The following is a 25,976-nucleotide window of genomic DNA, read 5'->3' on the forward strand; positions in this document are numbered from 1 at the left end:
TAATAAAGGAGATATTTTGAGACTGTATAAATATCCTGTTGTTACCAAATCCACTAGTTTTAGCCTCATTGAGATTTTCCAACTTCATCATTCTTCTTAGGTTTATGAGTTGGCACTCTAAGGAAGAGCTTCCTATTCTCCCCTCTGTTTATATCGTATGGACTCAAAGATTTTTATTTTATTCATTGGGTTCCTTTTTGGGGTGATGAAAATGTTCTAAAATTAGGTTGTGTGGTAGTTTGTACAGCTCTGAATATACTGAAAACCATTGACTTGTGCACTGTAAATAGATGAATTTTAATGGTATGTGCGGTTATATTTCAATAAAGCTGTTAGAGTGTCAACATCAATCATTTTGATGTGATGATCAGGAGAAACTTCATGATCAGTTACTGTATTTTTTGGACATACCCTTCCATCCCCACCCCACTCAACTCCTGCCTCCCGATTCCTTGCACAGCTCAGCTCAGCTCCTAAGGGTTTAAGTTTTAATGTTATTCCTTTGAGCTAATGGATATTGTAATATCTGTCTGAAGCCACTTTGTTCATGTAACCAAAATTCCAGGTCATACGAGGACTTTCCTTTCAGTCATTAAATAATTTGTCTCACTCTTCACCCCACTTGGTTGACTCAGTGTCCCCATCTCAGGAATACCCTGTGAATCGTCATATTGCACACTCCAGTAGAAGGATCGGAAGGTTCTTGCAAGCTGCTTTTGATAAGGGCTTAAGATGCCAAAGGATGCTGCTTTTGCTTGTTTTCTGGCTTTTACATTCCCTGGCGTGGTACCGAACAGCAGTGTGAAAATGTTAGGCAAAGCTGTGAATAAAGACACATTTACCCTGGTCCTCACTTGGCTGTTCTAGGATTTGGCTATAGTCTTTACCAGTTTACAGCAGCAGAATATTAAAACCACTGTCCCCCAAACTCAGACTTTCTCTTTCTTCCACCCTTTTGCCTGGGTTCTGAGAATGTGCATACCCAGGCAGGTACCTTCACATGTAGAGCTCACCGTGCTGGTTAGCCACCTCCCTTTGTTTATGTTCCTTCTCTCATCTAAAGAACCAGGTACACCTGCATGGCTCAGTCGCTTAAGTGTCTGACTCTTGATTTCGGCTTGGGGTGAGATCGAGCCCTGCATGGGACTCCGTGCTGACAGCGGGGAGCCTACTTGGGATTTTCACTCTCCCCCTCTCTCTGCCCCTCTCCCCTCACGCTCTGTCTCTCTCCAAATAAACATTTAAAAAAATAAAGAACGAGGTGCTAGTTGATCATCTTGTAAGAAAATGCCATGTGTTCAGGGACATCCCCACATTTATGTGCAACTACACAGCTGAAATGGTACTTGTCTCTATGTAACCAGATTCTTATCTCAAAGGACCTAGACACTGATGTGAATAATCGTGAATTTCTTTCTTGTTTTGGCAGCACCCTTACATCTATCGGGTCACCTTTGCCACAGCTAATGAATCCTCAGCATTGCTTATTAGGATGTTTAATGAAAAAGGAACTTTGAAGGACCTGATCTACAAGGTACTTGTGCAAGTTCATGGTCATAAGGACTTTCTCAAGTCCCTTCAGAACCTGTTGTTGATACTTGATCTTTAAGTTTCCAGAAGTTAGGCCCTGGGGGCTTTATTTTAATTTTGATTTTATTTGGAATCTATTTTGACTTTAACAATAAAACTACCCAGTCTGGTTAAAGAGCATTCCTTTCCCCACATGGAAGAAGGTTGGACACACAATGCTTAGGTCCATTACATTGTAGGCTGCTTTCTTAGGTCAGTTTTGAAGTTTGTGTCTTTCACTTAAGAAAGCAATACTGCAGTATCTCAGGAAAGTTGGAAAATAGGACTTTGGGGCCTGCCAAGGTCAAGACCTGTTTGATCTTCACTGGACTAGAGAAGGGATGGAACCCAGGTCAGCTTCTTTCTATCAACTGTACAGACCCTTGTATTTTAAAAAACCACCTCCTGTGAGCTGATCTCATCAGGCACCACCAGCTGCTCAGACTCCTCCCTGTTCCAGGAGGCTGTGTGCAGAATGTAAACCCTCTGCTGCTTTCTTATGTGCTCTTTGTTCTTTTCCAAAGGCAAAACCAAAAGACCCATTCCTAAAGAAGTACTGCAACCCTAAGAAGATCCAGGGCCTTGAACTCCAGCAAATAAAAACATATGGGCGGCAAATATTAGAGGTAAGAGGTATTTAATATTTGTTTAAGCTGCATTGGAATTTCATCCAGTTTACTGTATTCTTTTGGGAAAGTTCTTAGGCAACATCCAAAATAGTTTAAGTTGTCTGATCACTTATAAACTGATGGCATTGTCCCATTTTATCCCAAAAAGCAAATATTTCAGACCTAAGACAGCAGTTTAGATCTACAAAATTACCAAAGCTTAGCTATTGGAATTTAGTGTCTGATTTTTAAGAACTTTACTGTGCAGATACCAACTTTTGTGTTATGTTTGGTTGATCTTTATCTTTGTGCCAATATTGTTGGTTTTGTTTTGTCAAGATGTAACCGTATGGCTCCCTTGCATAAGTGTAACTAGCATGAAAAGGCTTTCCCGTTTTCTTTCTACATCAGTGTTCTCCAGGCTCCTTGGATTGTGAGACCCTATCAGTGAAAATAATTTAAACATAACCCCACCCCACCCCCCCGCCGATGTTACATATATTTAACTATTATATGCGTACCCTACTACTAATATATGTTGTACATTGTAAGTTAGGAAAGAAGGAGATTAAAAACAAAACAAGAAGAAGGAGAAGTTAAAGTGGCACCTGAGTGGCTGAGTGGTCTGACTCTTGATTTTGGCTCAGGTCATGATCTCACAGTTTGTGGGTTTGAACCCTGTGTCAGGCTCCATGGTGACAGTACAGAGCCTGCTTGGGATTCTTTCTCCCTCTCTCTGCCCCAACCCTGCTGACATGCGTGCGTGCTCCGAAGGAAGGAAGGAAGGAAGGAAGGAAGGAAGGAAGGAAGGAAGGAAGGAAGGAAGGGAAAAGGGAGAAGTTGTATCATTTTCTTCCAGTCCTCAGTAGATTGCCCTGGGCACCCCCTTTGGCTAGCACTGCTCTAGTTCACAAGGTCTTTGTGGGGGTTTATCTAGGGATCTGGATTACTGGATGAGCCACTGTTTATTAAATGGCAGGAAAAGTTTGCTTCTTTCTGTGGGAGCCGGTCATATGTTTCTGTTAATAAACAGCCCAGTATATTCTGAGAAGAGATTGGTCTAGAGATGTCTTCAGCTCAACCTCTTTTCCTGAATAACTTTGGCCGATGCCCTGACATGATAGCTTTACTCATCTGTGCAGGAGGATCAAGACTGTGGCCTGAAAAGAGCTGGCCCGTTGAGATCAGAAAGTGCTTAAAGTAGAGCTTTTTGGCACCAAAGGTGTTAACCCCAAGTACATGCAGACTGCTCCTCTGTTGTTTGGAAATGAGGGAGCTTATTGTTGTGTCTCATATCTGGAAAGCATTCAGCATCATCCCCTTCTCCAAAGAAATGGATGGAAGTGGCATTTTTCTTTAGGAATCTCCTCAGTGACCTCTTTGGTTTTGTTTCACAATGTATTGACTTAAAATACAAATTTAACCTGTCTCATAGCTGAATGAATTGGGGGAGAAAATGTAACCTATACATATTTTTTAATAGGTACTAAAGTTTCTACATGACAAGGGATTCCCTTATGGGCATCTGCATGCCTCCAATGTGATGCTAGATGGTGACACTTGCCGGCTGCTAGACCTTGAGAATTCTTTATTGGGCCTTCCTTCCTTCTACCGATCCTATTTCTCACAGTTCAGGAAAATCAATGTAAGTTGCTAAAAGTAACAAAACAGAAAGTTCATTTTTTGGTATAAATTGCCCCCATGCAGGACCCATGATCTGCCCATGTAAGAAATATGCACTAAGCAGTGAGAGGTACAGGCAGGGTAGGCCATGCCTCTTAGCCCTCTTCCTCCTACAGAACATCACTGTACCTCCAAGAGCCTTGTTGAAATGGTAGATGGGACATGGAGAGATGTAGAATCACTGACTGGAAAACAGTGGAGTAGGACCAAGATCTTGAGTCAAAGTAATGCCTTGTGAGCTTTTGCAAAAGGCTTTGGAGTTGTGTTTTCACTACCAGTTGTGGGTGGAGTTGCCCCTGGGCCATGTTTCTCAGTGGAAGTGTAGGAAAGGAGCATTGGAATTCACAAACCCAAACTGAAGGATGACCACGCTGCTGCTGTCTTGTCTTCCACAGACATTGGAAAGTGTGGACGTCCACTGCTTTGGCCACTTACTGTATGAAATGACTTATGGACGACCGCCAGACTCAGTGCCTGTAGACTCCTTCCCTCCTGCACCGTCTATGGCTGTGGGTTAGTATGGGGTTTGAAGGAGTCTTCTGGGCGCTGGTAGTCTGCAGAGTTACTCACCCCCTTTCCAGAGTCCAGGAAGGACCCAGAGGAAGTTGGCATGCTCCACAGTCAATCAAATCCAATTTAAAAGTCAACAAAGTCTGAGCAATTTATTTACATGCACTTCACTAAAAATTCAGATGGCTTGTCCATTTGTCAGGCTATCTGAAACCTCAGGAGATGTTTTGTAACTGTTTTTAGAATTTTGAAAATAGGTTGTAAAAAGAAGTATGGCTGGACTGAGTCTGATAGAAAAGCAGAAACCAGGAGCAGGCAAATTGAAGGCAGCCTTTCGACTAGGGCAGGTGTTGGGAGCCAGACTGAGGCCGAAGTGGGACCTGCAGGGAACAAGAGAACCAGGGGCTGGGCCTCTTATAAATAAAAGCCTGGCAGGACGAGCGTGAGGAGGGGTAGGCAGGTAGATGCCTGGAAAATTGGATCCAGGAGTTCTTCCAGCATTACTGAGGGGACCGAGGAGAGTCCGAGGCCAGGTGGGAGACACCTTTGGGAGAGGGATGTAGGAACTGATGCACACTCATCCAGGGACCCTTTCATGCCCTCCACGGCCAGCTCAGAACTCACTGCTAGAGCACTGAGAAGGGAGGGCAGGGTAGCTCCTGCACCCCCAAGTCTTCAAGATCTGCAAGCTAAGCCTCCACCAAGTGCTAGTTCTGTGTCAAATGAGGTGGTTCAAAAGAACAGGCCCTGAGACGACTTTGTGTTGAGTTTGAACAGCTGAAACTCAACAGTGACCTGTGAGTAGAAAAGTCTGGCTGCTTTTGTTTATATATCATCCAAGGTGTTGGATGATGAGGTATCAACAGTTGGCATTTTGTGTGCTGGTTTTGATTAAAGGCACACAAGCAGCAAAATGTCTTTCAAGTTCAGAACTTTCTGTGTGGTGTTTACTTCTCTTTTAAGAGAGCAAACACTTTTATGAATGATATCTTGAGTCCTTCCTCCAATTATCTTTGAGATATATTTAGCTTTCTGTCAGCATGTGGTTTCTGAACCATTTATTTTGAGTCATCGGTAACATCCATGGTGCCAACATCCCCCTCCCCCGTGTATGCCATCTGTCTGTGCGTGAAGAGTTTTGACACCATCCTGATCAGCCTGCAGACAGTTGTTGCGAAGTGGTGTCAAACTTTTCATCACCAAGTGGATTTGCCAGCATGTTCTGTGGAACTAAAATGTGTATCTGTTCATTTCAAGTGGCCGTGTTGGAGTCTACGCTGTCTTGTGAAGCCTGTAAAAATGGCATGCCTACCGTCTCCCGGCTCTTACAGATGCCGTAAGTCAATCATATGCCTTGGTTGTAATCTTCATAACTATGTCAAACGCCAGCCTACTAACCCAGGTGCTTGGTACCATAGTAAATACCCAATCGTGGTCCTTGCAGAGTTAGAGTGACCTGCTTGCTGTTGGTCACTTGCAGCATGATATCATGACCTTTCCTCGTGACCTCTCTGCTACCATAGTCTGATGGCTCTGCTTTGATGTCCACACTCTCACACGTGTCTCTCCCTGTCGGTGTTAGCATTGTGTGTGTGTGTACATATGGCATCCCCCACCTAGGAAATCCTGACAGAGGGCTTGCTCAAGCGCTGTCCTTTATGGCCCTGTTTCAGCACACCAGTTGGCCCTCAGCTGTGACTGGTTCACAAGTCATAGGCCTCAGTGGATCCAACTCTAAGAGGAGGGTAGCACGTTTCTTGCCTCCCATGCACTTGTTTGTTCCTTTGCTCCCTGAGTAACATTTATTAAACATCTGACATGTACCAGGCCTTGTGCTAGGGGCTTAGAGCTCAGAAGGCATTCTCCCTTAAACTGGGTTATGAATAGTTAAGCAAGACAATTGAAATAGTACTTTGGGGCCTTGCCTCTCAGTATATTTTCTATCCCTTCTTAGAGAGGCAGCAGGTGGTTAAGTAGAATGTGTCTGAGGCTTAGACATAACCTCTAAGGGTTATGGGGGTGGACCTAGCTTCACCACTTCTACCTGGGTGACCTTTGGCAGGTTTCCTGTCTAGAAGCTGAGTTTCCTTATCTGTAAAATGAGGATGATAATAGGACCCACCTCAGAAGGTTATTGGGAGGATTTAATGAGATGATTCCTGATAAAGTGCCAGGTACTTAATAAGTGCTTTTTATTTTATTTTATTTTTAAAGGAGTTCTCTCTCTCTTTTTTTTTTTTAAAGTTGATTTATTTATTTTGAGAGTGAAAGAGAGAGAACATGTGAGTAGGAGAGGGGCAGAGAAAGAGAGAGAGAATCCCAAGCAGGTTCAGCCTTGTCAGCTCAGAGCCCGACTTGGGGCTTGAACCCACGAACTGTGAGGTCATGTCCTGACCTGAAATCAAGAGTCGGACATTTAACTGACTGAGCCTCCCAGGCACCCCAATAAGTGCTTTTCAAATGTTCATTATGATTAATACTGGTTCAGCTTATCTTTTGTGAACATGCCATGCCATGCAGTGTGCCCAGTGCTTTGTCTGTACCAGCTTGCTGTAGAACACATGTACTCAGGAAACAATAATGTGAGGAACAGGGCGGGACTTAGCTGGAAGTACATACAGCCAGAACTCAGAGGAGGTTGTGGTAAGTTCAGGTTCCTCGTGTTTAGAGAGGGTCTGCTATAGCTCAGGTGCCGTCCTAGGCCCCAAGGAAGCTGGTGCTGAGGCAAGCAGCCCAAGCCCTTGCCCTGAGGATGTGACATATTAAAGTTATGCTGACACTGGCATGTCCCTCTCCCAAGCATCCTCCTTTAACAGCAATGTGAATACAGAAGAATAGATCCAGTTAGGGAAATAAAATAATTTTCACACAAACTGGTAGAGGAAAATGCATTTGTGGTTAGGGAACAGCCCGTATCCATGTTGATTTACTTGGGTTTGCATTTGCAGCCCCCCTTCCGCCCCCCGAAGCTCTTCCATTCTCCACCCCGTCTTCCAGTGCTAAAGTGAATCCAAATTGCTTTTTCCTCACTTAAGTCTTTCTACCGTGTGGCCTTCAGCCTTGCGAAGAATACTTGAATATATGAAGAGGCGTGAGCTATGTTCAGTTAAAACATGTTTTCTGGAAGTAAATGGACCTGTGGCCTGGACAGGAGAGTTATGTCTCCACCTCCAGAGCCACCCCAGGAGCACTGTGGGGAAAAGTTAACAGTGTCATTTCTACTTGTGACATACTTCCTGTTTTTTAGAAAAGGGGAGACTCCTCAAGGAAAGAATCACGTACAGCCTTTTGGGCACTGTCCAAGCAGCCATTTAAATTCTCCCAACTGTTTTAGTCAAAGCAGTTCAGAATTCCTCATGCTGTTGTTTTTAGTAACACAATATTTTAAAAAGACTTATTTATTTTATTTTTAGGGAGAGAGTAAACAGGGGAAAGAAGGAAAGGGGGAGAGAGAAAGAGTTTTATCCTCCTCTGGTGTTTAAAAAAAGGTGGGGGCGGGGGTGGGAAATTGGTTCTTCTGTTCAGCAATATCTACTGTGTACATTATTTGCAATATAATAAATATAGTAATATAATGAAATAATAATATAAGGATTTGCAAAACTGATTTTTTTTAAAGCATTATTGCTTTGCTATATAGCAGGAGATGTCTTCTGTCCCACAGGTGGGGAAATAACCTTCAGTACAGGGCTGACCCAGTCTCTTCCTGGTGTAGCCCCTCTAATATTAGGGAATAGGGGCGGCAGGGGTGGGGGAGGAGGTTCTGAGGTTTTTCCGAGGTCAGCCTGGGTGGCCTGTAAACTCCTTTGAGTTTGTTGATAAGCATGAACAAACTGGTAGATTGGGCCAGGGCTGAGAGATGTGGTGGGAACCTCATGGGCTAAAGATGTCTCATTCCATTTTGATCTGAGAGGACACCTGGCTTATGAAAACTTTTTTTTATTTCTTTTCTTTACAGGTTATTCAGTGATGTTTTACTAACCACTTCTGAAAAGCCACAGTTTAAGGTAAAGCAAATCGTATCATTTTTTTGGTTTGTGACATATATGAGTTGATTTTGAAACTTCGTGCTTTTAAAAAAATTATTGAGGTAGAACATGATGATTCGATATTTGTGTACATTATGAAATGATCACCAACCCTAGTTAACATCTATCACTATATATAGTTTTCTTGTGGTGAGAACTTTTAAGATTTAGTCTCAGCAACTCTCAACTATACAATGCATTAATAATAGTCACCATGCTATACATTATATCCCATGACTTACTCATTCTGGAACTGGAAATTTGTACCTTTTGGCCCCTTCACCCATTTCATCTGCCCCCTTCCCCCTCCCCAGCCCTGGCAAGTCTATTCTTTGTCAACAATCTGTCCTCTATGAGTTTGGGTTTTGTTTTGTTTTGTTTTGTTTTTAGATTCCACATATAGGTGAGATCATATGGTATTTGTCTTTCTCTGACTTATTTCACTTAGCATAATACCACAGAGCTCCATTCATGTTGTTGTAGATAGAAGGATTTCTTTCTTCTTTTTTATGGTTGAGTAATATTCCATTGTATACACCCCCATTTTCTTTATCCATGCACCCATTGATGGACGCTTAGATTGTTTCCATATGTTGGCTATTGTAAATAATGCTGCAGTGAACATGGGAGTGTATATCTTTTCAATTTAGTGTTTTCATTTCCTTCAGATATATACCCAGGAGGGGAATTGCTGGATCATATGGTAGTTCTATTTTTAATTTTTTGACAAACCTCCATACTATTTTGCCTAGTGGCTGTAGCAATTTAAATCTCCACCAGTAATGTACAAGGTTTCTCTTTTCTGCACATCCTCATCAAAAGTTGTTATTTCTCAGGGCGCCTAGGCGACTCAGTCAGTTGAGCGTCCGACTTTGGCTCAGGTCATGATCTTGTGGTTCACGAGTTTGAACCCTGCGTCAGTTCTGTGCTGACAGCGCAGAGCCTGGAGCCTGCTTCAGATTCTGTGTCTCCCTCTCTGTCTGCCTCTCCCCTGCTTGTACTCTGTCTCTCTCTCAAAAATAAATCAACATTAAAATTTTTTTAAAAGTTTTTTCTCATCTTTTTGATAATAGCCATTGTAACAGATGTGAAGTGATACCTCTTGTGGTTTTGATTTGCATTTGCAGGATGATTAGTGATGTTGAGCACCTTTTCATTACCTGTTGGCCATTTGTGTGTCAAGTTAGTGCTTTTTTAAAGCGAACAAAAGAAGGTACAATATTTTTTTATTGGCATATAGTTAACATACCGTATCCTCTTATTTTGCATACATCAAAGTGATTTGATATTTTTACTTTTTTTTTCCTTTTTTCTTTAAAGAGAGTGTGAGCAGGGGAGAGGGACAGAGGGAGAATGTTTTTTTTTTTTTTTTTTAATGTTTATTATTTTGAGAGAGGGAGAGAGAGAGTGTACATGTGCACAAGCCAGGGGAGGACAGAGGGAGAGGGAAAGACAGAATCCTGAGCAAAATCCATGGTCAGCATGGTACCCAATGCAGAGCTTGATGTCACAACTGTGAGATCATGACCTGAGCCAAAAGAGTCAAGCTTAACTGACTGAGCCACCTAGGCGCCCGATATTTTTATACTTTATGAAATGATCCCCATGATAAGTCTAGTTGCCATCTTTTACCACACAAAGGTATTAAAATATTATTGACTGTATTCCCTATGCTGTATATTATATACCCATGACTTACTTATTTTACCTAAACTTACTTAGTTTAGGTACAGTATTTATAATAGTGAATATTTGAAAACAGTCATGTTTTACAATTAGGGAATAGTTTAATAATTATGGTACATCTGTTTAATAAAATGTTTTTTATCTAATAAAAGTAAATTTTATTTATTTATTTACTGTTTATTTATTTTTGAGAGAGAGAGTGTGAGCAGGGGAGGGGCAGAGAGAGAGGGAAACACAGTATCTGAAGCAGGCTCCAGGTTCTGGGCTGTCAGCACAGAACCCAGTGTGGGGGCCTGAACCCATGAGCTGTGAAATCATGACCTGAGCCAAAGCCAGTCGCTTAACTGACTGAGCCATCTAGGTACCCCCAAAAGTCAAACTTATAAAGACATGTAGTAGCACGAAAAATGATTATTTGGGCTTAGGGGGAAAAAGCAGGATATAAAATACAATGTGTGAATACCTGTGTCAAAAAAAAAAGGAATACTTGTGTCTAGAGAAAGGCAGGAAGGAAATATCCTGGGAAGTAGCAGTGTTGTGTAGTATCATGGAGAGAAAAAGCTCAGGTTGATGCCTTACTGTGCTTTTTTCATACCAGCCATTAATCTGAGGCTGGTTTTCTCAGACATGACATTTGACATTTTGGGCCAGATGGTTGTTTGCTGTGGGGGGCTGTCCTGTGCATTGTCGGAGGTTAAGCAACATCGCTGGCCTGTACCCACTAGATGTGAGCAGTACTTCCACCCCACACATTGTGACAATTAAAAAGGTCTCCAAAAATTGTCCAGTGGCCCCTGGAGAGAGGAGGGGGCAAGACTACCCCCATTTGAGATCCAGTCATCTATGGGCCTAATCTTTGAGTTGATGTTTACTCAGTGTGTACAGTTGATGAGTAACACCTGTTTATTGTCCTTGGTCAACTGAGATGATCTATGTGAGCGCCTGGTTCAGGGCCTGGCTCTCCTCAGTGCTCATGGTTGAGTTTGCTTTGGGCAGTAGAATGAAGGCTGATTCTTTCTCCTCTCCATATTCTAAAAGAAAATGTAATACTATTATTAAATTCAATTTAGGAAAAACAATGGGATCAGGAGATTGTACAGGAGAGGAAGAAGCTTTCCTCTGTCCTGTTTTTTGCCAGTCCGAGGAGTTCCAACAAAAACAGCTCATTTGGATCTGAAGTAGGAAAGAAAAACTCTTAAGTTCTTCTCTTCTTCACTGAAACTCCTCAGGAAATATATTCAGCCTTGTAAATAAACATGTTCTTCCAACCCCTGAAAGTCCAGCCCAGGATTATTATTAGACCTTGTTCTTTCTCTGAATCAGAGCATCTGTGCAGCAATGACAACGTGATTTTAAAAACCAAGGTTAATTTCTTGTATGTGCACTTTTTTTCTGGAAAGAGACACAAGAAACTGGTGACATCGGTTGCCTCCATAAAGGAGAACTAGGTGGCAGACTTCTTACTGTGTATGTACCCTTTCATATCTTTGAATTTTGAACCCTATTACCTACTCAAACGTTTTTTAAAAGAATAATAGAGACAAAAAAGTTCAATGTGATCCAGGTGTCTTGTTTCCCAGGCCTGAGCTCCTTGTGGCTTGAGAAACTAATAAATTAAGAGATGACAGGCTCAGAAGCATGCCAGGCACCAGGCTATAGTTAAGAGCATCTTCTGGCAGGAAAAAGCTTACTCTTGGGAAATTTAGAAAGTAAATCTTTCACAGAGAAAATTCCTCTGAAGTTACAAAATAGTAAAATATTATAATTACTTGAATTTGTGTGTGTGTGTGTTCGTTCCAATAAGCTGTATATGTTTTTTATTTTTTATTATAAATGTACAGTTGAGTAGTGTTAACTGTATTTACATTTGTTGTGTAACATATCCCTGGAATGTTTTTATCTTGCTAACTGAAACCCAAGACCCATCAAACAACTCCCCGTTAACTCATCCCCAGCCCTTGGCAAATACAATTCTACTCTCAGCTTCTAAGACTTTGACTATTTCAGATACCTCATATGAAATGGAAGCACACAGTATTTGTTCTTTTGTGACTGGCTTATTTCCGTCATGTCCTTTAGGTTCATCAATGTTGTAGCATGTGACAGGATTTCCTTCTTTTTAAAGGCTGAATACTATTCCACTGTGTGTCTTTCAACGTTTTTTATTTTTTATTTTTTTTATTTTTTTAATTTATTTTTGGGACAGAGAGAGACAGAGCATGAATGGGGGAGGGGCAGAGAGAGAGGGAGACACAGAATTGGAAACAGGCTCCAGGCTCCAAGCCATCAGCCCAGAGCCTGATGCGGGGCTCGAACTCACGGACCGCAAGATCGTGACCTGGCTGAAGTCGGACGCTTAACCGACTGCGCCACCCAGGCGCCCCTCCACTGTGTGTCTTAACCACATTTTGTTTTGCCATTCCTCTGCTGGTGGACATTTAGGCATTTTTTACCTCTTGGCTATTGTGGATAATGCTGCAATGCACTTGGGTGTGCAAGTATCTCTTTTAAGATCCTGCTTTCAATTCTTTTGGATATGTATACCGAGAAGTGGCATTGCTGGATCGTATGGTAATTCCGTTTTTAGTTTTTTGGGAACCTCCATGCTGTCTTCCACAGCAGCTGCACCATTTTACATTCCTACCATCAGTGTGGTGGGACTCCCATTTTTCCACATCCTTGCCAACACTCGTTATTTTCTGTTGGTTTTGGTGGTGACCATCCTATGTGTATGAGGTGAGATCTCATTATGGTTTTCTTTTGCAGCCCTCTAATGATGAGAGGTGTTGATTAATCTTTTCGTATACTTGTTGGCCATTTGTAAACCTTTGGAGAAGTGTCTCTTCAGGCCCTTGACCCATTTTTTTCCCCTTAGATTTTCTGATCTTTTTTTTTTTTTCCAGCTTTATTCTAGTATAATCTATTTTTTTTGTGACAAATCCATTTTTTAGTTGGGTTGCTTTTGTTGTTGTTGAGTTTTAAGAGTTCTTTATATATTTTGGCTCTTAATCCCTTATGAAATATAGGATTTCCAGTGGTTTTCTCCCATTCCATAGGTTCCTTTTTACTCTGTTGATTGTTTCCTTTGATGTGCAGAAGTTTCTAAAAAGTTCCATCTGTCTGTCTCTGCTTTTCTTGCCTTTGCTCTTGGTGTCTCGTCCAAAATCACTGTCAAATCCAGTGTCATGAAGCTTTTGTTTTGTTCTAGGACTTTTATACTTTTAGGACGTTAGTCCAATTTTGAGTTAATTTTTGCATATAGTATAAGGCAGGGGTCCAGGTTCATTCTTTTACATGTAGATATTCAATTTTCCCAGCAGCATTTATTGAAGACACTGTCTTTTCTCTACTATGCCCCTTCTGGCACCCTCGTCAAAGATCATTTGACTGTACACATGAGGGTTTATTTCTAGGCTATTCTGTCTCTTTGGTTTGTGTATCTGTCTTTAAGCCTGTATAACATTATTTTGATTTGTGTAGTTTTGTGTTATATTTTGGAATCAAGAAATGTGGTGCCTCCAGTTTTGGTCTTTTTTTTTCAAGATGGTTTTGGCAATTTGGAGTCCCTGGAGTATTACTTGAATTACTTGAAACATGTTTATTTATGCATTTTATATATTGCTTAAAAATGGTAATGAGGTAAGCATGATGGGGATGCCAGAGGTGTTCAGGATAGTATTCAAGTGGGTATTTTGTAACTGATTTTATTCCAGATGCCCTCCTTCATGATAACCAACTGCTCCTTTATCAAAACCAGGACTTGAGAACATCCCTGGCCATTTAACTCAGTGGATTATGTACTTTTTCTTCTTTCAGATTCCCACAAAGTTAAAAGAGGCATTGAGAATTGCCAAAGAATGTATAGAAAAAAGACTAATTGAAGAACAGAAGCAGGTAAATTGCTAGTAGTTCCTTATTGTTTTTTCATCTTTCAGTTTTCACATCCTGTGCCATAGTATTCACAGTGACTTACTTTTGACTGGCTGTTCATTCCATAAACATTTCTTGCATCCTCACTCTGAACTGGACTCCATGCTCAATGCTGTGAGAGAGCCAGATGCTTCACAGTCCTTCCCTCAAGGTGCTCAGCTTATGGGGAAAACAAACATGCCTATAAAGGGTGGTCAGCATTTCTGATTGGGGCAGGCAGTCTGGTGGTGGGGCACATGTGGTCCTTACTCTAAAAGTGCTAGGAGCCACACTTGTCTTCTATAGAAGAGGGAAAGGCAGGAAGGAACGGGGAAAAATGGAAAAGGTCTTCATCTTCTGGCATACTCTTTTCCCAGACATCCAGACCCGAGCTTGGAGGCAGACAGGCTGAGCAAGGAAAGAATTTTCATCCAAATAATTTGATTTGGCAAAACATGTTAGAGATTTTCATTAACATAGGATATACTGACTTTGTGGTGAATTGTGGTCTCTTAAAGATTCACCAGCATCGAAGACTGACAAGAGCCCAGTCTCACCATGGATCTGAAGAAGAGAGGAAAAAGAGAAAGATTTTAGCTCGAAAGGTAAGCCTGATGTCTCTGAATTCTCTCTGTGAATTCTTGACTACATGTGAAGAAAGTTCTTAGGTTAATAGTGCATGTTTAGTTAAAGACAAGATTTTGTGCTATGTCTCCTTGAAAGCTGAAACTAGTTCCAGATGACTGGTTTGCAGCTTTTAAAAAAGAGCCATATAATATCAGCAGAGAAATGGACCATATAGTTTCCTGGCTTGCTGGGCTGATTACAGCCTAATGTAATTGAGGAGAATGACTGGCTTGAGAAAGTACACTCAGCTTTCTTGGTTTTGTTCCCCCTTTGTTTGTGGCTTGTGGCTTCTTAACTGTATTAAGTTGTGAGGTCAAATATGACCTTGTATGTAGCTAGTTTAACTTTGTGCCTGGAAAATATTTGTATTCTAACTCTCAGCTTCAGTGTGTTTGTGCTTTACTTTTCCCCATCTCTCTTTTATTTTTAAAGAAGTCAAAACGGTCTGCTGTTGAAAACAGTGAAGAGTATTCAGCAAAATATAGCAACTCCAATAATTCAGGTAACTGGTTAAAGATTATCATGGGGCCCTAGGACCCAAAGGTCAGGACTTGGAGTCGTTTTTGGTTTCTGGTGGCCAGAGACTGGGCAGTGTAGGGAACAGAAGAACCTTGCCCCTAGTGAAGGATTGTGACAACATGCAAGGGCTCACAGGACTCAAGTGCTGGAAGAATCCTCTGAGGTTATGGGGTAACACAGCCTCCTCATTGATAGTGAGACTTGATCAACCAAAGATGAGCATTAGCCATGGTTGAAAAACCAATCCAACTTACAATACAAGGCCTCCTGTTTGTCAGTAGAACCTGCATGAACAGAAACAACCCTGAATCCTGCCCTGTACTTCAGTCCCCACATGGTGGGAGGATGTGCCCTCATATGTGGGTTAAGGAATGGACTCAACAGTGTGTGGGGATGGCAAGAAGCATCCTTCCAGAAGGACTGTGGTGGTACAGAGAGGACTATCCTGGACTGGCAGTCCTAGCTGTCACTCCTGGTGACCCCTTGCCCAGCCCTGCTGGCCTTGGGCCTTAATGTCTCCATCTTTGGAAACCAGAGCCAGATTAAATGATCCCTTGGAGACTGCTAGTTCTTCCACCTTATGCACTTTTTAATCTTTTTTTTTTCCCCCTTCCACCTTATGCATGTATCCGAGGTAGAGTTCCACACAGAGAAGGAAAGGCTTCATCTAACCCGAAGCAGCTTTGGCTTAGCCCGGAGGGCCAAGGAAAGGGGAGGTTTTGTTAGGTTCAGGGATAGCTGCATATACTTTCAGGCTGGAGAAGGGCCAAGCAGAGAGAGAGAGAAGCTGAAGTTGTATGAGAGAATGGTAGGGGGCTGGAAGGCCAAGAGGTTAGCCGCAGGACCCCAACTTTCAGTCTCACCAGGGAGGAAGCCCATCCATCTCTTCTGGGATGTAGGAGCCAGGAGGGCTGGGTGAAGAGGCAGAGACATTTAAAAGTAGAAGGAAGGGAGGACATCGAGGGTGTTCCCAACTCATGCCTTCTCAGGTCTCTGCACAGTCAGTGAGGAGATGGCTGCCGGGGAGCACAGGACCTGAAGGCCGGACCAGCCAAAGCCAGAGATCACAGGCAGTGTGGGAGGGGCTGGAAGTTGGGAGAGTTGGGCTGGAAGTCACCCACTCCAGGAAGAGGGGAGAATGTGCTGATACCACTGCCTGTAGCGTTCAGCCGCCACAGAAGGGAAGAGAGGCGGGAAGCCCCAGTGAGGATGAAGGCCTGCTTCTCAGATACAGCAGCTGCTGTGGCTGGCGGGTAATTCCAGAGCTGGAGGTCTCTTTTCTCCATGGTTGATGCAACGGATATGGGCCAGTCCTTGTCATCATTAGGCTGAAACTCATGTCTCCAACCAGCATGTCTGACAGACATTCTGTCCGGCAACTAATTTTTTCCAAGCAGAGAAAGCCTGGCTCAGGGTCCTCCACCTTCCCGAGGCCCGGCCTGCCTGCAAGGTTCTGGGCCGGATGCAGCCAGATGAGATTCCAAGGACTCCAAGACCCCACCGCACCCTCAAGGTGTTCAGGAAAGCCAAGTAGCAGTTGGCAGAAATGTAAACATTATCTCCAGACCCCACCGGAATCACAGATTCGGTCTTTTCCCCTTTAAAATCTATGTTAGCACAACAAAGCAGTGGGAAGACAGGATGGGTTGGGTTTTGCCTCCTTTTTCAGTAAAACGCCTCTCATATTTAAACAGGGTGGTGAGAGCATATTGTGAATAGTGAAAAGCCACTCGGCTTGAGGGAGGTGCGGTTTAATTCAGACATTTTTCCTCATGCCCAGCGTCCATGCCATGTCCAACCTGTCCTGTGGGCAGTGGGTGAGGTGATGGTTGGAGGCTTCTCAGGGACATGATCACAGCCACCCCTGGAGCCTCGGTTAACCCTTCATAGGACCTCTGTGTCAGGGGGCAGCCTTCATGTTGCCACAGAAGGGCTTATGTAGGAGCCTCTATCTGCTTATTGGGCCACTTCTATGTCAGGCCAGGAGGATATTCTCTGGAGACTTCTGAGCAATGGGGAGATGCTGAGAACTTGAGAATATGGGGAATATGCATATTGTTTTAATGTAAATAATGGTATTTGCTGGATTTCAGCTAAGAAGAGGCCTGGGAGACCCACACACTGAATAGGCTGACCCTACCTAATTGATAAAATGGAACTTCTACAGAGAGCATTGCTAGGTGGATGCTGTGGGGAACTCTCACTTCCTTTGGAGAGGCCTCCACTGGACTGCTCTGTCCCTCTCTGTCTCTCTCTGTCCCCTGTATTGCTTGTGGCCATTGTCATTTGGCGTTCATTATCCAGGGACAGAAGCTGGGTCAGGAAAAGATACTACAGCCAACTGCACAAGTCGTTGACAGCTCAAAGTTGTTTTCAACCAGGCAGAGTGTGGGGAGCAGTGGGTGGCAAGGAACCTTCATTGGCCTGGGGAGGAAGCATGCCCTACACAGCAGTGATAGCCTGTGGTCCCTGAGTCCAGCCTCTGAATTCCCTGTCCCCCCTCATCTTTTACCATAAGGCCCACCCACTAAGCCACGTGCAGATTCTCAGGCAATGGTGGGTCCCAGCTCAGGCCAGATTCCAGGTGTCTGTCTTTGTCCCCATGAGGGTTTCTCTGTGTTTTCTCTTAGCAGGATCTGGGGCCAGCTCACCTCTCACATCCCCGTCATCACCGACTCCACCCTCTACAGCAGGTGAGTGATGGAGGCAAAGTAACCCTCTGCCATCCTCTGACCCAGCAGGAGGAGGAATGGGGCCCTTTCTCTTCCTGCCTGGGCCCAAGCATGTCAGGGGTCAGACAGTACCTGCCTCCTCCAGAGAAAGCAGTGGGACTGCAAATTGGAAGAGCTGAGGGTCTAGATTTCCAAATTCAGACTTCACAGGGAGTGGAATAGTTGATTTCAGAGGCAGTAGCCACCCTCTGCTTCCAGCCAGCTCTCTTGCTGAAAAGCCTCACGCAGGGCTCCTCAGATCAGAGCTCGCCTCGGTACATGCTGAGCTGAACAAAACAGTTGCTCTGCTGCCCAGGCGCCTTGTTCTGCCAGAGCTGTCTCTTCAGGGAGCCCAGCCACAATGTCTGTGTGGTCACAGAGCAGAACTGGTGAGATGCCCAGGTGTGGGAGTGACCTAACCACCGAACTTCTGATTTCCCGATAACTGTTGGTGCTCTCTTCTGCTCTGTAACACGTTTAGTCCTGGGAATATTTTTGTGGCCTTTGTTTTGCCTTTGTGAATTAAATCAGATTACGATGAGTTTTGTTTGAAAAATGTAGAAAGAATTTATCTTGGGAAATATTTATAAAAATAATCTCCAATTTCGTGGAATAGTCTCATGATGCTCTTTCCCTCTTTCCTATTTGAACTAATATCTCTTCCCTGACCATTTTGCTAGCCTCATAAAAACACATTGGGAAACCAGTCATATTTCTTTTCACTTCTTAAAGGAACCAGATGTTTTCGATGTCAGAGGAGCTGGTTCTGCGATTCAGAGCTTGTCAGCTGTGCATGGAAGAGTTGCTGCAGCTGTCTGAAGGGAGGGTCATTGCCTGGGCTTGATTTATGAGCTGACAGTTCCATGTTCATTAAGGATTAAGGCAGCACCCAGGAGCTATCAAGAGCATTACCCATCTGCTCTCAAATACTTCTAATTGACCTTCTTAGGAAAATGACAAGCAAGCATAAACGGAATAGTTTACAAACTTCTGCTATAAGAGTGTACAAACTTCTTACTCAGCTTACTTCTGGCTGGTGGGTCTCTCCTCTTGCTGACCGAGGATGGTTACTGGTGGTTTGCTGGGGAATGCTCTGGGCCAGGACCCGTTTTGAGGAGCCAAGTACCTGGCTCGTGGGAATGATCATTCTTTTCCCTGGCTGACTTTGTCACCAGATTTTACAAGAAAGCCCCCAAATATTGATCAAGGGAGAATCTCGTCTTTTCCGTCTTGTGTAGGGGTGAGTTGTATAGGCTGGTCAGAAATTTCTGGAGCTCCACTGCCCAGATCATGTTGAACTATTTTCTGGAAGAAAGGATATTAATTTCATACCCCTTAGACATTTGAAGGAAATTGGAGAGAATGAATAGTGAGAACCCATAAACCCTTTAACATATAAGGTGTCTCTTTAATCATATTGAACATCTACTGTATGCATTAGGTATAGTCCTGGGAAGTTAACTGCCAGTTCTCATTTTTATATGCCTCAGGGAATTCTCCATCTATATGGATTTTTTTTTCATGAATCCTCTGATTTACCTGTGTTTTGAATGGGAGCTATCTCATACTGTAGCAGGTTTGCATGAGATGAGGGAATTTTCAGAAGGAGAGAAGAAAAAGGGGGAATTTTTGGTAATGAGAGTCAATGTTGGAAAAACTTTGAGGTGAGTGGGAGTGGTAGGGGGCGTTACTGTGAATTTTGATCATACCTATTCTGAAAGGGAGTTGTGAGGATCGAGAGGGAAAAATATGTGAGGCCCCAAGCCCAAAGCCTGGCACAAGTGATAAGTTCCCAGCAAATACTGGCTCCTTCTTTCCTTTATCTCCTTTAACGTTTTGTTGATGAAATTAGCAACTCAGCCCTAAAGACTGTACTCTGACCTCTGGTGGGCACTTATTGTAATGCATCTCTTAAAAATGAGAACTAGCCTTTGCCTGTCAACCCAGCATTTCTGGCCTTGAACAATGAATTTATTCATTATTTATGATGCATTTAGTGAGAGGCTGAAATGTGCTGGGCACTGTGGTTGGCCCTGGCTTACAGACACGAATAGACAGGGACCTAGCTCATGTGGAGTCGCATTTCTAGAGCCTCTCAAGAGCTCCAAAATGATAGACATAATTAAGCAAATGCTTTCCTTGAGGTCCAACCATGGTAATTTTCTTTTTTTTTCTCCCAATATTTACCCTCCTTCAATAGAGAATCTCCCCCCGAAAATCTAGTCCTCCAGCAAGCAGCGTCCCAAGCTTCTGTGCTGTGTGAGGCATGAGGGAGCCACAAACACGTAGTAGCTTCATGCAGCTGTGCCCATGGCTGATGCTCCGTAAATCCTTGTTGCTGGATTTGCTTGGGCTTGCTCTGCCTTCAGGGACTCTGCTGGGACAGAGCAGACTCCCAGCCTAGGGTGGCATCTTCTGGCTGGTCAGCCCGCTGCTTAGACTGGCCCCTCCTTCCAGGACAGGAGGCCAGGCTTCTCCAGTGGGCTCATCTTTCTCGTTGCCTCTCTGCACAGTCTATCTTGTTGCTGGAATCACATTTGCTCTAATCTATATGGCTTTACTTCTAGGCTAAGGTAATGGTTAAAAAAAAATGGCATGCTTACCTGGGAACCAAGTCAAGAATAGGTCTTCTAGCTTTATGATCAAGTGCAATTTTCTCAAGAAAGGAAGGAAAAATCTTCACTTTCAAGGGCTAGTATTAAAAAAAGTATTCTTGCTCAAGGTAGCATCTCAAAAACACAATCTGGGAGCCCCTTGGGAAGGAACTACACCTCAGGCCGGGGAACCTAAACTCAAGGGCGAACACTTGCTAGTTCTGGGACCTTGAACCAGACTGTTGGCCTCCCTGCGCTTCAGGTGTTCCCATGTGTCAGTGAGGATAATGACAGTGCCTGCCTATGGGAGTTATTACAAAGTTCCAGAGCATTTCCTGGGTGTGGGGTTAGAACAGCACTGGGTGTATAGTAATCCTTGGTACACTGTTCCTTACTGGGACGCCTTGGATGAGTCATTTTCCATGTCTAGGTATTGTTTACCTCATCTGTCAAAGGCAAAAAATGTGGGAATTAAGAGGAGACCATCTCACGGTCCCTTCTAATCAAGCATAGTATAAATCTACTGGGGGCCCTGTGTGCTCAACAATAGGTCAGTGTAGGCAAGTTCAGTTTGACCGCATTGCCTTCCTTCCTGAAAGTATCAGTTTTAAGCACATACATGACAGCTTAGGGTATTCTTAAGCCTTGTTACTTTTAGTATGGAGCAGAAGTGACAGATGTTTCTAAGCGAAGGAGTGTCACCCTCATGAGCTCTTTCCAACAATTGCGTAAGTATGGGGCCTCTCCCATTTCTTACTGCACCTGCCTGCCATGAAGCGTCTTGAGGGATAAATATGTCCCTGAGTTTGGTGGTGATTCCATTGGGAGGGGTGGGATTCTCTAAAACTCTTGTGTTGGATCCTTATATTTTCGGTGAGAACATTCCTTTCTTTTCTGCTAAAGGTTATGCTCCCTACCTCTGGACAGTCACTCTTTCAAGAGCTTTAAAATTCTTTATCCTGACTTTTTTCATGGTAAATATCACCAACTCGTGTTTACACTCTGTATTCATAGAAATGAGTGGTTTAGAAGATCCAAATCTCCATACACACCAGGTTTGGGAAAGCTAAGTAAAGCAGGAGACTCTACATTATTGTTGTTTTTAATAATTGTATCTAACATATTGTAGGCACTTATTTTGTGCTAGGCACTGTTCTAAGTGATTTACAGTCGTTGTTTTAATCCTTATGCATACCTTCCTATCCAATGAGAGTAGTTTCTACTATAGCTCCATTTTAAAGACACTGAAGCAGAGGCTCTAGTGAAGTGACAGACTTTGACCAAGGTCACACAAGCGGCGGGTGCTAGAGCCAGGATCCAAACTTGCTTCTGTCTTTGCTCTTTTACCCCTACCAATTTTCATCAGGTGCCTGTTCCCTTGGGTGCACTGCAGGGTGCTGTTAAATATTGACCAGTGGCAGGAAAAGAACCCTGAAAGTGGAGTCGGAAAACCCTGGCTGTGGGTCTGCCACTTCCCAGCTGTGACCTTGGACAAGTAATTTCCATTCTTTGAAGCTGTCTTTTAAAGGAATTCCTAATCTGTATTAGGTAACATGCAAAAACAAAGCTTTGTAAGCAGTAAAGTACTACCAAGCATAAGCTATAAATGTCCTGCAAGAGAATTCTAGCCCTTCATGCTTGCAGCTTATAATTGAAAGTAATAATTTTGAGGAGAGAGCTGGCAATTTATAGAAAACTCAGTGTGTAAGAAAGAGTGGAGAGAGAGAAGTTTCATATCTGGAGATCTGGAGGAGGGAAAACAGAGCCTTATGGGCACAAAGTGACCAGAAGCTTAAATAATAGGAAGGATGGTTAAGAATAAATGAGGCACACACACAAAAAATGCATTTATTGAGAATGTTGGAGTTTCCAGAATTTGTCTAGCCAGGTTAAAGTCTGAAACCCAATCTAGGCTCAGAATCCATGTCTCTGGCCATAAGAATTGCCCCCTTTTCTTTTCTTTCTTTCTTTTTTTTTTAAATTTTTTAAATGTTTATTTATTTTTGAGACAGAGGGAGACAGAGCGCGAGTGGGGGAGGGCCAGAGAGAGAGAGGGAGACACAGAATCTGAAACAGGCTCCAGGCTCCGAGCTGTCGGCACAGAGCCTGAGGCAGGGCTCAAACCCACAAGCCGTGAGATGATGACCTGAGCCGAAGTCGGATGCTTAACTGACTGAGCCACCCAGGCGCCCCACGAATTGCCCCCTTTTTCTAAAGACCTACACATACTCAAAGCAGTTCCCATCTTTGGGATGAACAGCTCTGCCTGCAGCGTTTCTCTGAAGAGTGTGTTGGCTCTGCTCTCCCGCCCTCTTAGTCTCCCTCCCCTGCTTCCCAGCCCAAGCGTGTAAGCTCCTCCCTTGAGCCGTGGGCTGGTTCGGGTGGAAGTGGCACAAGACAGTATCCCCGGCGTCCTCCCAGAGCTGTCCCACGTGAGTGGTCAGTCTGCCCAGCCCCTCATGGGCCTCATTTCTCAGCCCCTCCACAGACAAAGGGATTTTCCTCTGGACAGTAGGGCACATTGGTTCATCAGGAACTCTGGGATTCCCTGTCAGGGATGGCATTATCCTTCACATTTCGCCAGGAATCCTGTCAGTCAAAAGGAAGACAAGAACGTTTGCCTTGCTTTTTTTCTTTTTAATGGTTTCATGGCCTAAAGTAAGCAAATGCCACTCACTGACCAGTTCAGCCTGTAGAGTCCAGCTGCCTTCAGGGAGGGGCCTCTCATCCCTGGCCTGGAGCTCGCCTTAGACCTGCCCTGTGCTCCTGCTCTTCCCAACTTTAAAAAGACAGGTCTCCATTTTAGACTATGGAAGGCTTGATTGGAAGAAAGTGGTAGACTTCTTGGTAGACTGTCCTTATTTAGCAATAGAACTAATTGCATTTCCAGTACCCATTCCACTTTTCAGGCGGGGTAGAACCTTCACAGGTCTTCTGAAGTGAGTGTTGTAAACAAAAACAGCACCTAAGTGGCTCAGAAAAACAGAACAAAGAGTATGAAGAGGAAAATGACTCCTTGGTTGCTCTATTAGCATGTTTGCCATGTTCTAAAAAAGTCACAATCATGCTTACGAACCAGTGCGTTTTGCAGTTAAATATAGCCTAGTTTGGCAGTGAGAATAATAAGCATGTGATTCAAACTAATATTTTACTGTCTCTTACTATTTGATTAAATGACACTAAAAGCTGAATAATGACTTGTGTCCCCCTCTCTCTCCCTCTCTCTCTCTGTCTCTGTCTCTGTCTTTGCTGTTTTCAGTAGAGCATGCACCATTTTGAACGTGAATTTTCGGTAAAGTAAGCTATACTGATTTCTCTAACTTTAAAGATGCTCTGTTTCTGGATATGAAATGGGACCCAATGTATCTAGATCACTGAAGTGATGAACAAATGGGAAAGCAGATTTGAGATGATTTCCTTCTCTGAACACTTAAATGAAATGCAGCATCTTTAAAAAGCACCCAAGTGACTTCATTATTCATTTCATTTTCACCCTGACCTTCAAAATCTTCATTTCCCCTCTGATGGTAGTTTTAAAACACAGCCCTAAAACCTAAAAATCAACTGCATGGCGTTTTGGCATATTTTAATTTCACAAAGCAGGGTCCCAAAGTCCTTGTGCAGCAAAAATATCGGTTCCTTATCACTCTGATGAAGGGAAAGAGTGTTAGCTGGTTGAGTTCTTGGTTACAGGAAGACAACTCACTGGCTTTTATAACTGGCAGTAGGGAAAAGTTCTTTTTTAAGCATCCCTAATAATTCTTGAGTTGAGACACGAGTGCAGCCTCCTCATCTATCTGAGGCAGAAGACAAAGGCAGTTGCCAAGAGCTGGGGGCTGCCTGCTTCCAGGGGGTCACTGCTGTCTGTTCTCTCTCGAGGGTAGCCAGCAGCTGTGGTGTTGGTCTGGTGGCCACGTGGCCTCCCCACTTCTATTCGTGGATCACAAAGGAATTCAGACCTACCAAGACCTGTAGACTGCCCACTGCTAAAACTGACCCCAAAGAAAGGGGATCCCCAGATATCCTTCCCACGAGGCTGGTGAGGATGTTTCTGGCAAGACATTCTTTTCTGGGCCTAACATATGCTCTTCCTGCAACGGTCCATGGCCTGTTCCAGGGCCTCTGCTGGATTGCCGGGTTCCCATTAGTTTGGTGGATAGGATTCTGGGGAGGATAGAGTAGTTGATTTTTGGTCTTTTTGCCCAAGAGTAGGTAAGGTGGGAGAGAACTGGATATAATTATAGATCAGCTGTTTTGGAGCATCCCTCATTCTGGGTTTTTGCAGGCCAGTATTTTTCAAAGCTTGGTGAATTCAGTTAGCAACCAATCCAACATGGAATCTGCCTGGTCTTGTCTATGGCCTGGGGACAAGGGCTATCAGATAACCCGTGGTGGGGAGAGCTTGTTCACATCTGAGGAGTCAGTGGCATTCAGGCATTAGGCAGTTGTTTCCAGGTTTGCCACAGGCCAAATAGCCAACTCTGAATTTGGCCCTTATTAATACTGCTAATTGTTAGAATGTATTATAGCTTAAGCCCCAACAAACCTTTAAAGGAAGCTTGTGAACTATAGAGAAGGCAAAAAGAAAAAGCCAAAAACCATGGTAGGGCTTACAGTCAGAGACTGAGTCCCTGGTCTGTGTTCCTGCTTCCTCCAGCGTTGGCCTTCTGACTCCCAGACCTCCTCCCCACTTCCAGAGTGTTCTGATCTGGCAAGTTGAGGTCTGGCGTTGCCCTGATAGTACACGTCAAGATCTGCCCTGGTTGTTGCAGGCCCAGTGAGGAAAAGTGGGCCTCGTGGGACATTAGGCCCTTTGGGATTGGTCCGGCCCTCCATGACCCTGCTCTTTACCATTGGATGAGTAGGTCATTTGCTTTACAAGCATGGGTTACTCTGTGGCACTTGGGACTATGTATTTATTTATGCTGCCTACATATTCTGAGAGATTCATTTAAAGTCCTAACAATCTCAGCCTTTACTTGGAAAATGAAGATCCATGTACTGAACATCACCTGCAACTCCCAAACTCTGGGATAGTGAATTTGCACTTTTAATTTTGAGTGCCTGGTGATGAAGCCAAAGTCAAGGGTTGGCTCCTTGTGAAGACCAGGCAGATTTGTTCTGTGCCAAGAGGCAACCCATATCCAAGTCCAGCTGCTGAGGCCTGCCTCTAGCCTCCCAGAATCCTGGGCTAGAGGGGTAACTGGTGTCTGGATGGCCAGCTCTATGCCTTTATCAGAAAGAACTCAAGTGCTGTTGCAGCCCAGAGCCTGCCTTCTTTCTTGTAACCTGCAGTGACTCTTCTCCAGGGTCAAAGCACAAAGCTGGCAGGCAGAAACCCTGGAGCTCCTTGACATCAGGCCCTGAATGTCAAGTCCAGATTCTGCCGCCCTTTGCCGGTCATTGGGTAGTGCTGGGGGTTACTGTTGCCCGCTGACTCCTCCAGGCTCTCTCGGTGCTGCAGTTGAGTTCCAAGAGCCTTCAGAGACCATTTCCTCTCCTCCTAGTATTTCATCGGCCACTATCCAAAAA

At 43.8% G+C, this 25,976-nt stretch overlaps 1 protein-coding gene across 19 annotated transcripts in view; it reads left to right on the top strand.

Annotated features, from left to right (window-relative positions):
• Window positions 1-25,976, top strand: part of PXK (PX domain containing serine/threonine kinase like) — a 74,223-nt gene that overhangs the window by 45,354 nt on the left and 2,893 nt on the right. For 4 of the 19 annotated variants that reach the window (XM_023249884.2, XM_023249870.2, XM_045051757.1 and 1 more), the window contains 10 exons: window positions 1,430-1,534; window positions 2,094-2,195; window positions 3,661-3,822; window positions 4,256-4,373; window positions 5,628-5,706; window positions 8,329-8,377; window positions 13,901-13,978; window positions 14,512-14,598; window positions 15,053-15,122; window positions 17,770-17,832. In XM_023249884.2, the coding sequence (XP_023105652.1) occupies window positions 1,430-1,534; window positions 2,094-2,195; window positions 3,661-3,822; window positions 4,256-4,373; window positions 5,628-5,706; window positions 8,329-8,377; window positions 13,901-13,978; window positions 14,512-14,598; window positions 15,053-15,122; window positions 17,770-17,832 (913 nt within the window). Of the gene's footprint in view, window positions 1-1,429; window positions 1,535-2,093; window positions 2,196-3,660; window positions 3,823-4,255; window positions 4,374-5,627; window positions 5,707-8,328; window positions 8,378-13,900; window positions 13,979-14,511; window positions 14,599-15,052; window positions 15,123-17,769; window positions 17,833-18,582; window positions 20,465-23,703; window positions 23,742-25,976 lie in introns of those variants that run through there. The other 15 variants (XM_023249875.2, XM_023249873.2, XM_023249881.2 and 12 more) reach the window with 12 other exon arrangements.

This window comes from Felis catus, chromosome A2 (assembly GCF_018350175.1).
Source record: "Felis catus isolate Fca126 chromosome A2, F.catus_Fca126_mat1.0, whole genome shotgun sequence".
Lineage (NCBI taxonomy): Eukaryota > Metazoa > Chordata > Mammalia > Carnivora > Felidae > Felis > Felis catus.